The 13471-nt window shown below is 38.5% G+C and overlaps 1 protein-coding gene across 4 annotated transcripts in view; it reads right to left on the minus strand.

The window, feature by feature from the left end:
* ANKRD28 (ankyrin repeat domain 28) overlaps window positions 1-13471 on the minus strand; it is a 121675-nt gene that overhangs the window by 74974 nt on the left and 33230 nt on the right. Inside the window, exon 1 of one of the 4 annotated variants that reach the window (XR_005255912.1) lies at window positions 409-2236. The exons of 2 other annotated variants lie outside the window; for them this stretch is intronic. Coding sequence is in view for 1 of the 2 variants with exons in the window: in XM_038128787.1 (XP_037984715.1) it covers window positions 409-525 (117 nt within the window). In the remaining variant the exon portion in view is untranslated. Of the gene's footprint in view, window positions 1-408; window positions 2237-13471 lie in introns of those variants that run through there. One more of the 4 variants, XM_038128787.1, reaches the window with a different exon arrangement.

The raw sequence follows: 13471 nt of genomic DNA on the forward strand, positions 1-13471 counted from the left end.
CTCTATCAGTTCTCAAAATAAACACAGCATCTGATTATAATACAATGATCACATCAGCTTCTAAAGTGGTACTGCATAAATGTACTACTGAGGAGTGAGAAGAGGAGCAGGGAAAACCCATTTACTTCAAATACACTTCCCCAAGCCTTCTAAACCCCACTGCTATTACACAAGAATCAAGATCTGTTCTTGCTGCACCATAAATAAGGTTACATGAAATAGAAAGGACCCTTGCAAACACAAATTCTGCCACTAAGTTTCAGCTTTTTCCATCTTTATCACATGCAGATTTTATCACCTTGTCTTGTTTCAATGTTGTACACATTCATCCCTATCTTAGGAATATAGGTATCAGCTTCTGAGACAGCATTACAAGCAGGAAATATGCCAACAAACAACATGCCTTACCAGCACGTTTCCAGAGGGTGATGGATGTACAGATACATTTTCCTGAGGTAAATTGGCAATAAATGTGGGAGAATCATCTTCCTCCTCCTCCAAAACAACAATACAGACTCGACTCATTCGATCCGTTTGAGGAAGCAAAAGCAAACAAGAAAATGCCAGCAATGGTATTTTTGGAAGCAGGCTGCAGGTATCGCAATAGTGACCATAGAGGAAATACTTTCACCTGTTTCACAGGCCCTCACGAACTTGTGAGTGCTACTGCTGGTGTCTTAGCATCTAGAAAGGGACATTCCAATCCCCCCCCACGCTTCATTTTCCAGACTTAAACACCACGAGATGTTCAAGACACTGCTGAAAAAAAGTTGTTCTTTATAAAATAAAAAGTCCCTAAGTATCGAAACCACAATAACAAAACTGTGGAACAGCTGATAAAAATATCCCAAGATCCAATTCCATTCGAACAGCACTCACTGTCGCACACAGCTGTCCTTTCAGAAGCAAATTTGTCTTTGTTAATGTCACAACTTCCACAGCGTCCTTCTACCCCCACAGTGAAGTCATTGTTGCAGAAGACACGACTCCGTCCTGCAGAGGACGGAACAAGGAACAATTGCCCCGAGAGAGACGGCCGCAGCTATTCCCACTCCTGCAAGGTCAGTTTAAATCAACCCTCACAGGCTTTCTGGTGCCTGAAAATAAACGTGCCTCCCGATCATCCTGCCATGCTACAGCTTCCTTTCTCAATGTCAAAAACAGTCCAGACAGAAAAACACATCTCGGTTCAGCAGTTATTCAGGACCTGCTCAGAGGAAAAGAATCCTTTCCCATGCAAGAAAATAGCTGCAACGTGCAGCACGGCTGCAGCACATTTACATGCAATGAGTCAGAACACAGGGACAATGAACTCCTTGAATAATATCGCCGACTGAATCCAGCAAAAGCAGCGCAGCCGGTGTTACTCCATCAGGGACACGAGCAATGCGGAGCATTCGTTTCTCCTTCACCAGGCAGTAGCTGTGCCTTCTCCATCAGGGAATGCGTAAGGCAGAAATACTGTCGAGGAGGAATGCTTCAGCAAAACAAGCTAGCTACTGCACACAAAAGCTCAGATTACTGCCTTAGAAGACTTCTGCAAAAGCAGTTCATCACTCAAGTGTTTCTTTTGATCACCATGTGAATGCAGTTCCCATGATAGTCTTCATTCAGATTGAGGGGGAGGAAAAAAGGAAAAAAAAAATCAGACTCTGTACATCTTCTCTGAGCCAACTTCTTTATCCGAACATCTGTCACTGCGCCAACCTGATTCTCCTCTTCAGTTAGAGCTTCTGCTTATCAGGTTTTCTTCCTTGACAAATTAAATTATACAATCAGCAGATAGCATCGTAAAGCTCAAAAAACAGCTCGGCTGTCCGGGTCGGCAGGAGCGGCGCAGCAAGCGCTGCCACAGCAGCGCTGCCCCTGAGCAGCAGCCTGGCGAGCAGCGCCTGCAGCCTGCCAGGGTGCAATGCCCAGTAATGCTCACATGTCACACTTACCAGAGCACCCGGCCACCGCTCCCAGGGCAACTTCCTTTGGCACCAAAAAAAACCCGCCTTTTGCTTTTTTTGGGGGCAGTCTCTGCAGCCTGCGCCAGTTCAGTGACTAATGCAGCTGAAAACGTAAAAATTCTATAACTGAAGAAAGAGCGACTGTTTAATATTTTCCACTAAAAGCCGCAAAGCAATGTGGTGTACTGGCTCTGCTGACTAACTACACTTTAGGCAGTAAACAATTCCAGCACTTTAACTGCTTTCATATGGCACTGGTCAGAGCAGCAAAACAGTCCTCATTTAATTCACTAAAGACAACAAATGCCCCACACAAATCCTCTGAAAATTAAATGAAAAGTAAAATATTAAAGCAATAGGGTGACTATTAAAAAGCCAGATATTAATGACCAAACCCATGGGTTTTTGCAATTAGTACAGACAAACACAACCTCAGCTTGAAAAAAAATTACATAAAATATAATTTAAATATAATATTATTAAAATATACCATAATAATGAAGTATAATATGAAGCCCTACAACTTGCTGAATAAATACTTCAGCTTGAATCTGCCTAAATGGTGCTGGCTCGTGGGTGTATTATGTAAATGGCTTCTGTCAAAAGTTGCTGGATAAGCTTCAGTGCTACAGGAACAGAGGGAGGGTTTTTGCTCCTGCTGTGCAGCACGAAGGCAATTCTGATGTCCTTCAGTGGCTGCTAAGAGCAGAATTTGTCAATGGTGAGCAAGTTTATAGCTCTTCAATAAAGAATTTGCACTCGGGTTACACACAGGAATCCAGACAGAGAGAAAGGTTTAAATGGTGTGTAAATGGTTTGGATAAAAATAGACATACTGAATTCCCACCTTTGGGGGCCACAGACAGGAAAAGCTTACATGAACTCTTTTGCAAAAATGCCTACAGTAGCTTGATTGTAACATAATGAATTGCTTAAACACCTCCCTTTCCCCCTGACACTTTATGCAGGTAAAACTTATGCTAGTGCAAACGAATACCTTGGTCAAGGGCTCCCTGACCTCTAGAGTCCTGGCCTGGCAGAACAGAGCACCAGATTCTGATTCATCTTGAAACTTCAGATTAAAATTTCTCAAAACTAACAAATAACTTTATAAGTATATTCTGTTCATTACATAGAGTCTAGTTGTTTCGAAATCTCATACTTTTGGTCTTAATTACAAAAAACCCCAATGATTTGTACACCACACTGCTTTGTTCTAGCATTTCAGCCATTTATTAAAAAGCAACAACAGAGATTCACCTGAGTACATATGACAACTCACGTTCTTCTTGGCCACAGCAGAACTAGTTCTAATAAACTATGGACATCCTCAAAGCTCAGCGATTGCAACACCCTACTGTCTGCTATGGAACACAACAACCACAACATAGAAAATAGCTTGCTTTTCTATTTGTGAAAAATGCCCCAAGGAACAGACACTTTAGCTTATTTGCATAACTAAACATACATTTTAAAAAAAGTAAAACTCAGATTTTATGTGTAAAAGCAAAATACTGGCAAAATGCATATTCAAGCTTCATATGGTACACACACACACACACTTGCTAGATAATGGTTTTCCAGCTAAGCCCGTATGTTCAGTGTAAATGAACACTTTTCAGGAGTCAGTACATTTATGCAGTAAGCAAATGTCATGGGTTCCATATGCTTTCTTAGGAATTACCAACTGGACACATTGCTAGATAGAGATAATGCCCAATTTAGTTCAAATTATATGAATGTGGTCAATTTTTTACCTTTGTAATTAATGCTTCAAAGTCAGCCAGAAATTCAATAGTTACCTTAGAAAGTACACTTTTACACTCAGTTAATTGCAAAAATTCAGAACATTTTCATTCACTCTGATAATTATTCTAGTGATCTTAGATATAATACAATTAATATAAACTATTTTCAAAAGCAAGTTAACGTATATCTCACCTAACATTGTATGTTTTTGAATTCTGACATTACAACAGAGAGTTAAATGCCAGTACATCACAGTTTGCATCAGAAAGAGAACCAACACAACTGAGTCAATATTATATTGATTTTTATAGCAGTCCAAACCATGGAAGTAAGCAAAAGCACCCTGCTTATGATAGGACTGTGTGTATGCAATTGCTTCCATAACCAAAGGAAAACCCAGTTCTGGATATTTAATTTTTGCTCACAATTAACTGGCATTTTCCCCTTACATCCCCTTCAACCAAAAGCTGTGCCTTCACCTCAGTGCAAACAGCATCTCCAATGACCTCCTCTTTCAACTTCAAAAAACTATCCGAAGTATCTTCTGGTGTGCAAAACGCAGTTTTTAATGTTACCTAAGAGGTCTTCTAAAAACCAAAAGCTGTTTAGAATTCTACTGTGAGAAACCAAACTAAGACTTCAATTTTTCAGCAGCTTATCTAGACTAACAACTTTCTGTGTGGAAGAGTTAATAGCAACAGAGAATGAAAGCAGAGTAAATTCAAGATGATTAATTTAAGCTTCTGTTCCTCAAACTAATTTAGGAATCATAACAGAACTTTGTGAAGGTATAAAGAACATTGCATCTCAAACAGTTTGTATTAATAAAACTTAAAATAACTGAAGACAGCAGGTCATCATCATTCATCTTCTCCAAATGTCATCTATTTCCATACAAAAGCTTATGAAATGAGAAGCAGGAAAGAAGGCTCAAAAATGGACTAACTTAAAAGAAGAATGCCATGTCTACAGGGGTTTGAGTGGTGATCTGATGACCTCCACAAGATCTGTTAGCAAAGTAAGGTCTCCACACTTAACTCTCAAATTTTAAGAAGTGCAATGATGATATCCATTTTTGTGAAAATAAAGGCTTTTTTTGTTGACATGGTAGCTGTAAGGAAAAAAAAAAGTGTTGCAATTTTCAAACTACACTTGTCTTTAAGTAAATCAAGTTTCAAGAGTTTTTATTGTGTGCATATAAAGAGAATTTATTACAAGAATGCAACCTGCAGGTTAAAACACAGATGTCAGCCATCTACACTAGACAGAAAAAAACATGAACTCTGAATCAGCTAAAAATAGCAACCTTTTCTATGGATCTGCCCTCTTCTCTAGGACCAAATAAGCAAAAGGCTGAAGCAGCCCTGCTGATGACACCAAAAACCAAAGGACATTCAGTATCAAAGAATCTACTCAGATAAAGATTTCTTCTCTCTTGCCAATCAGCATTTACCGAATCTTTTTCTAGGCTGAGGTTGATCCAACTGGTTTCAGGTAATATTTTGTAGGATTAAAAGGATCTAGGAAAGGAAGAAAATTGTTATGCCAGGTTCCAGTAAAAATGGAAAAACTTGGAACCAAATCATATATCAACTTTGCAAGGCAAATACCTAATCTGTGTATTTCTTCGTAAGACAGAAATTGCTTTTAACAGCTACAGCTCTAAGTAAACAGGCACAACCCAGTATAAGCTGCTTTTATCACACACAGACAGAGATGAGTGTTCAGCATCACCATGAATATAAGTTACAATACTTCTAGAACACTTCTCATGAGTCACTCATCTGAACTCGTCTGCTGTTTCCTCCCCACTCCTGAGGGAATGAGGTGGAGTCAGGAAAGAGAACAGTCTAAAGCAAGAAATGAGTACCTTTTTTTCCCAGTTTTGTTCTGTTTATTCCAGAGCATCTGCATCTGCAAAATAGTTTTAACCCCTGGACTCCACAGTTCTGCTTCTAAGGACAAGAAAAATAGCTCTGCTTGCACCACATGAGACCATAGGCAATTCCTACTTTTTCTCATGCAATTAATTATACTCTGTTAATCTAAAGAACTATTTCACATAGTGACATATTATCCTTGAACACTTGGCAATTAATAAAATCCAGTATCTGAAAAGCCATTTCAGCTGAAACTGAAATACAAAGAAGAAAAATAAGCCAGCAGTCATTATAACTTTTCTCAATTGGAGCAGCAGAAGAAAAATAATTAATAAAAAATGTCTGTGATTCAGATATAAACTTCAGTGGTACACTTAAACATGCAGTAACATATTAAAAATATTGATCAAAGAGCAATAAAGCACCTTGAAAGTGTTTAAAGTCTACTAAGCAATTTTCTTTTTAGGACTTCTCTTCCATATGTCTGAACAATATACCTGCAGACAAACTCTTGGCTGAAGGACCATACAGCCATCACAGTACAAGATAAGTAAATACCTGAAAAAAATTCTCTCTGGTGTCCAAAATATGGAGTCAAGCAATCAAACTGTGCACAGACCAAAACCCAGAAAAGCAAATGCAACTCCTATGTCTCTTAAAAGAAAGTGAAAATATGAGGGTCCTGCATCTTCCAACATGTTTTCTAGCTAGTGTATCACCCAGCATAGTGTATCACCCAGCACAGTGTATCACCCTAAACTTTTCTTTTAGGCCAGATTTAAATTCACTGGCAGGAGGAGGTACCTTGTGCACTTTCAGTGTACAACCCCGTAAATCAAAATCAACAATTCATTCTTACATTAACACACAGTAGATAACAGAAGTCCTCCAGTCTGTCTGAATTCACGGTCTCAAGGTACTTTGTAGAAAATGTGTGTGCTCAGATTTATCAGCTGCACCCAACAGCAGCCACCTCTCTGACTTTTGAAAAACAGAAGGCAGCTATTACATCCAACAGCTTTTCTAAATAACAACCACGAGTCTGACGGTGGTATTTTCAGTCTTGTAAAAATGGCTAGAAGTCAAAACAACTCCTGTTTCAGGGAAGAGAGACCACAAAAAAGTGCGCCTATCCACATTTACTGTTATGAACAGCTAGGGTAAGTTTGCATCCATGAAGACAAAGACCTTGACAAACTACTTTAGCCACTGTGGCATGGATTTTGGACAGAAATTGGTTTTTAAGCAATTTTTCTTTCTGGGAGGTGAGAGAAGATGATTTCTCTTGGAAAATGGAGAAGATATTATCTAAAAATATCTGTTTAGTCAAAGAAAGAAGCAGGCAAAACATTTCAGTATTTGTTAAAGCCAGACAAACACAAAATTATTAGCTATACCCTTAAGGTTTTTGCAAGCATGACAGCTTTAAAAAATGTTTTCATAATATAAAAAGCAAGGCCCACAGGTTTGGTGAAAGTATTTCCACCTGTTGGCAGAGCAAAGGCAGAAAAGATACTGATAGAAGCAAATCTTCTGGCCTCCTTAGCTCCTTCCAGCTCATATCATGTCCCTGGCCAATTCTGAGTTTTAGCACAGAAAATGGCATCAATTACAATAATAACCACAGTGTCCTTCCAGGAATAATTACTGAGGGCAGCAATTTCAGCTGTGCACACCAGCTCTAAAAGCAGAGTTGACGAAAACAAAACGAAAATCAAAGACTCAGTCTCAGCAGTTCCCGTTCGCTCTTTCACATGTCAACCACCCTCTCCCAGAACACCCAGCCCGTTGCTGGGAGGTGAGGCTGGACAGGAATGCCAGCAAGAGCAGAGCAAAAATAACAACCCAGACATGTTGGAAGAACAACCCACTGTCACAGCTGGCACTGACAGCCTGATACTTCAGGGAACCATGCTACTATGTTTTTCCAAGGAGTAGAAACAGGTACCTTGACGGGAACAAATACCAAAGGCAGAATTCCTAATAATAGTTTTATATCATCTATCACCTTACTTTGAAAGTGTTTATACCACTACTGTACACACTCCTGTAAATTAACTGAAATATGATCCTACTAAATTATATTATTGCAGCTGGTAAAACAACTAAGAGAATTCCCTTTGGGCCTGTGGGCACACACATACACTGAGAAGAATTAGTACATCTCCTTTGATCTACTTTTCCACTGATCTATAGTCATGCTCAAGATGAACAGAGGAAGTGCTGATTTTACATATTTCCTCTTTGAAAATTTCTTCCTGCAATACTGTCCCCGCAGAGAAAAAAAAAATCAAACTCATTATTCATTACAGAAAAACTAGCCCACATCACAGAAGGTCAACACAACACTGCCTTATTTTTCACCATGTAATAGGTTTGCTCTTCCCTTTTCAGTAGGAATTAAGGGGTTTGCGGATGGCATATAGGATTCAAGGACAGACACTACAACACACAGGAGCACCACAAGCCTCTCAGAGATTACATCCTCGAATACCAGAAATGCCTTGAGATTTTCTAATGTATGGCATAACACACTTCTGCCATCTCTGATGCAATGAAACCAATTCTCTATGTTTGTATCCCAAGGAAAAGAAGCAATTCTCACCTGGCAGTTGCTTACTCAAAAAAACCCTGAGTGTGATCTTTCATTGCTGCATGGGAAAAGAACAAGTCCCAGTTTCCCCAGGTTTGTATGCTTTTCTGGTTTGTTTTTTAACAAAGTGCTGTTTCTCCAGCAGATGATTAGGAACACATTACATTTGGTCTGTAGGGCTTAGCTTCCCCACAGAGGCTCATTTAGCTGGATGGGCTACAAACCAATAACCTTTATCCTTTGCTCTTTTTCTGACCTTAGTTCTTCAGCTGCAAGGCTGGAAACCCCCTTAAAGGAAAGGCAGCACAATGCAAAACACCCAGATTCAGCACTGGACAGGGCTGGTGTTGAGACTGAAAAGGAGGAGGTTCTCACTAGAGCCAAGAAATCTGGCATAAAGTTTATCATTTCCTCATTAAAACTCTGCTGGGCTGCCATGCTGCTGAGCTTCTGAAGAAGAAAATGGTAGTCGGATAGATTTCTAGAAATGAGAATTGCTCTGCTGCCTACAATGAGTAACTACTCAGATTCAATCCAAATCTCCATCCACTATATTGATGACGTATAAAACCTTTCATTGCAGCATGTTTGATGAGCTTGGGATGACAGACAAATCAGTTAGTCCTTTCCAGGTTACATCAAGATTATCCTCCTAATACCATTCTTTAAAACACATGTGCCCGTTCTTTTCCTTTTCCCCTTCTCTTTCCCCTGTAAAATTCACTAGCTAATTTTTTCAGCACCATTTCAGTTAACACTGGAGTACACATCGTTTTTGGGGCTCCAAGTTATGTAGAAAGAACAAGGAAACCTGAAATTGTCTAAGAGCATATAAAACTACAGAAATGTGGGTTCATAAAAAACACCTCAATTTTGGAACAGTAGCAGGCAGCCATATGAAAATGCAACACAAATTCTAGCATTCTGCAAGACATTCTACACACTTGAAAAGCAATTCTTATGACTTTATTTTTATCCTATACCACTTAACACATTTTAGGCAGAAAAGTCAAGTTAGTTATGCCAGTCAGAAGAGGACTTTGAAAGTTTTATGCCACCAACCACATCAATCCTTGTGGGTAAGTTGCCATAGTTACAAAATGTTTGTTTTTATACATTTGTCAGAAGTTCCTATGGAATTCCCACATGATCAAAATCAGCAGTGGTTGGGAATGCCCCACCAACATTTAGGAACTTGAGTCAGAAACACATACCACTTCCACTCAGACTATTATCTGGGAAACACTAAAAAAAATGATTCATGCCATTTTGAGCCATGGAAGGGAGGAAACAAACATCATATTCAACTATTTAAATCCTTCACTGATGACTCACATCAGTTTAGAACATTTCCAGAACCAGTTGCTTTTCTCAAGTAACAAACAGCAGTTGCCTATTCAAAAAAATAAACAACGCTGACAGACTTGCTTTCAACAGAACCATTCAACTATCAGAGAATTAGTAAAAAAGGAAAGAGTTGGGTTGGGGGTTTTTTTGCCCCTCCACCTCCTCCCAAAGCACAAAAACACAAGAAGCTCAGTGCATCTATCTCTGCTAGCCAAGGTCAGGAAGCTCACCTACTTCCAACTGCTAATTATGCTTATTTAAGTTTGATTTTAGCATATTTGCAATAATCAGCTTGGATATGCTGCTATAACAAACAGCACATTACCTGTCTCATTTCAGCAATATTAGCAGGGTTTTATCTTAGTCCATGTTTTGCTTGGATTCACAGTTGCAGCAAATTCTCAGCAGCAAATACTAACAAAATGTTAATCCAGTCACAGAAGCAAAAAGATAAAACCAATTAAGAGTGAAAAGTAATGAACACCCTGTGAAAAACTAAGAACCAGAGCAGAGCAATGTGTCCAATGAAGTGTTAAACAGCTCTCACTGGCTTCCAGTGGTTAAATGACCAAAAGGGGAAATAACACAGGTTGGACTGAGGAACAAAGATAAAACCTAAGTAGGATCAACTATACAGTCCAGGCTGCTTTACCTCTACTAGAAGGGCATCAGGAAGAGAACACTTCCAAATCTGACCATCTTAGGGAAGGAAAGTTTACTCAGCTTCGAATGTATGTCTGCTATTCACTTAGTCTGATAAGTAAAAGAACTAAAATGCATTATCTAGAGGAAACTATTTAGAATGACAGAGTGATATCAACATATATTTTCTAAGAGGACCACACGACTTCTGCTATTCAAAACAAAGCTCTGATTTTGTCAAGAAAAAAAGGACTACAAAATCTATTCCTTCAAAATACCTATTCAATATATTTATCATTACTGAAACTCTCCTAGTAGAAAGTTGAGGGAGTCCATAATACTGAGGGAAGGAAGAGCTGAATTCTTTCATAGCTCTAAAAGAAAACAGAAAAACTGTGGCCTTTGAAAGTTTCTGTTCAGATTTTCCTACTCATTAGTCATGTGATGGTACAATCTGACTACAACCCAGTCTCCCCCTCCCTGTTCCACCCAGGAATAAGTATTGCTGCAGGGACAGAGAAGGCAAAAAAGGGGGACACATTTTAGTGGTGACGGCTTTTTATCCCAGGATGGAGTTTGGGAGGGAAAGGTCCTGAATACTTAAATTTTTTTACAAGATTTAAACGTTTTCTTTTTAAGAAAACTTTTAAAAAATCTGTTCTCTCTTACAGAAGTTATAATTTTTAAAATAAATATTTAACTATTATAATACTAAAAATGCATATAACATTCCTACTAGTGCAATACTTTTAATTCAGTTTTGGGTAGATAGGAATAGACTGTGACCACAGAAGCCACAGTTCAGCTGGCTTGGTCACATGTGAAATTTTGGTTTCCATACATATCAGGACTCAAAACACTGTATGTAAGTAAGCAAAATTAATCCCAGTTGCTATGGATACTTTTTTTTTTCTCTTTTCAGTATGCAAACAGTGTCAGTGTACACAAATTATTATGATTATCTTTAAAATAGTGTCAATAGCTGCCTCAAGCATCAGGATTTGCTGCTTGGGGAGAGCTAAACTTCCTAGAAGTTTTTGGAACCCCTTACACCTCTCCCATGTCCAAGAAAAAGCTCCTTCCTGGCAACTGAAAACACTCTATAAAACACAGCTGGATAAAATCCACATATTCACACACACACTTACAGGCACTACTACAGGACGAGAGAGCTCATCTAAAACTTTGGCAGCTGCCAAAATAGATGTGGCTTCTCCCAAAGAAGAAGCAAGGAGAAACACAGCTGCAGACAAAAATCTTCCCTGCCTGCTTCAAACCTTCCAAGGAGTCCTCTCCACAATGCCCACAAGGGAAGCAGCTCTTCAGGAGAAGGGCTCTTACACATCACTACAGGATAAGAGCATGAACACAACCTTCACTCCTTAGTTTCTTTTCCTGTCAATTTTTCAATTCTGTATTTAGAAGATTAAAAAGCACTTTGCTTAAAGAGTCTATTACCAAATGAAATTTCATAAAATGCAACAGAGTATTACTTTAGAATGCTAAATAAATTCTTACCACCCGAGAAATCTGTTTGTTTGTTATTTGTAGTTAGGTTTGTGGGGGTTTTTTCTAAGTGACAGTTTAAAAAGTGCATTAGTCTGATTTTAACTGCTGGTCACCAGAAAGACTCTTCACTCCTCCCTTCCCCGCATGATCCTTGCACATTCACATCCTTTTCCTGAGCCAGCACAGGCAACTTGTATGACCCAACTGTCCCTAGTGACTTTTTTTTTTGGCTGGTGAATTGTGTGAGCCAGCTCACCATGGGCCGGCAGCTGCCACAGAGCAGTGGGAGCGTTCAAACTGCTCATTGCAACAGACAGCGATGAGACGGCTTTGCAAACCCACACCCATCAACCGAGCTCCCTCCATCAACCATGTATCACAACTGTTCCATTCCTTGTCTTTTCCTTACAATATCTCAAAACAGTTTTCATCACACCTGAACTTTTCCAAACTTGGACACTGTTACAACCAAGTATATCACCCCTTAAATTCTTTCCAGTGACATAAAACCATAGTCATGCAAAGAATTATTACGTTTCTCCTCCCATGATTCAATATGTAAACTGCTCCTAGTAAATTTCCTTTAAAAAAAAGCATTTTGCAACATAGAAATTTCACAGATTGTGTTAATCAAACTGTCCCTACAGTACTAACAGTACTTATAAAGCATATGGCTTTATAAAGAAAATACTACAGAATTTTCAAAAAAAGCAGACAAAACCAATTATGTATCCAGAATCCACACACAAGCAATTTATGTATTAAATACAAACACAACGAGGTAGTTACAACTTTTACACAATTATCCAACATGATCTAAAAATTGTGAGTTTGAGGAGTTTTATATTTTTTCTCAATCGGGATTTTTTTGAGCTTCATGTCTTCCAAAATCTTCCTAACACTAGCTTCTATCAGTGATTTATTCAATTAAGACGACACCTAGAGGACAACTTGCAAAGTAAATTTTGGCATTCTTAAGAGCCAACAAATTGCATTAGAAAGGAATATTATCATACAGAATCAGAAAGATGGAATCAAAACACAGTACATAATACATAATACACATTAGCTGCATATTACGTATTCAAAATATTAAGAAAATTAACTTCTATACACCCTAGTCTCCAAAACTCCTTTAGGATTAGGTATCTTAGAACCTACAAATAACTAAGCCCCTCTCAGCAAATAAGTGGGTATAAAAAGGGAAAATATTTGGTCAAGTTTTGTGGCAAAAACAAGGCCACAGGGCATCTTGTATGAAATTGTTTTCTACCTCTTCTTGGCAAGACAACTTTTGTTTTATAAAAGCATCGTGAAAAACAAATACCAGATTTCTATAATATAAATATGTTAGGAAGACTTCAATATTTAATAACAAGAAGTCAGTAATATGGTTACCAATAGTCCTATTTGTTTATATCTTACATAGCAAGCCATGGAGTGTCTTCCCCAGAAAACACCTGATGCAACCAGCATGCTCATAATGCAGGGCAGTGAAGGGAGAACAATGAACTCATAAACTGTTTCAAACTAACTAGAGTCTAGAAATACATCAATAAACTTACACATCTTGGTTAAAAAACACCACATAACTATGAAAATGTAACCTTCAACTCATGCAGATGTAAATTTTTACAGTGTTGACTCAGCTGTTGTAACCTTGTCCCCTAGAGATTTATTTCAGGCCCTAGGAAATAAAGACAACCATTTTTTTTCAGAAGCATTTATCACCCAAGTTTCTTTTTGTATGTACACTGACACCTCATGGCCATTTAAAAATATTTAAGGTCTACGCT

Source organism: Motacilla alba, chromosome 2 (genome assembly GCF_015832195.1).
Source record: "Motacilla alba alba isolate MOTALB_02 chromosome 2, Motacilla_alba_V1.0_pri, whole genome shotgun sequence".
Classification (NCBI taxonomy): domain Eukaryota; kingdom Metazoa; phylum Chordata; class Aves; order Passeriformes; family Motacillidae; genus Motacilla; species Motacilla alba.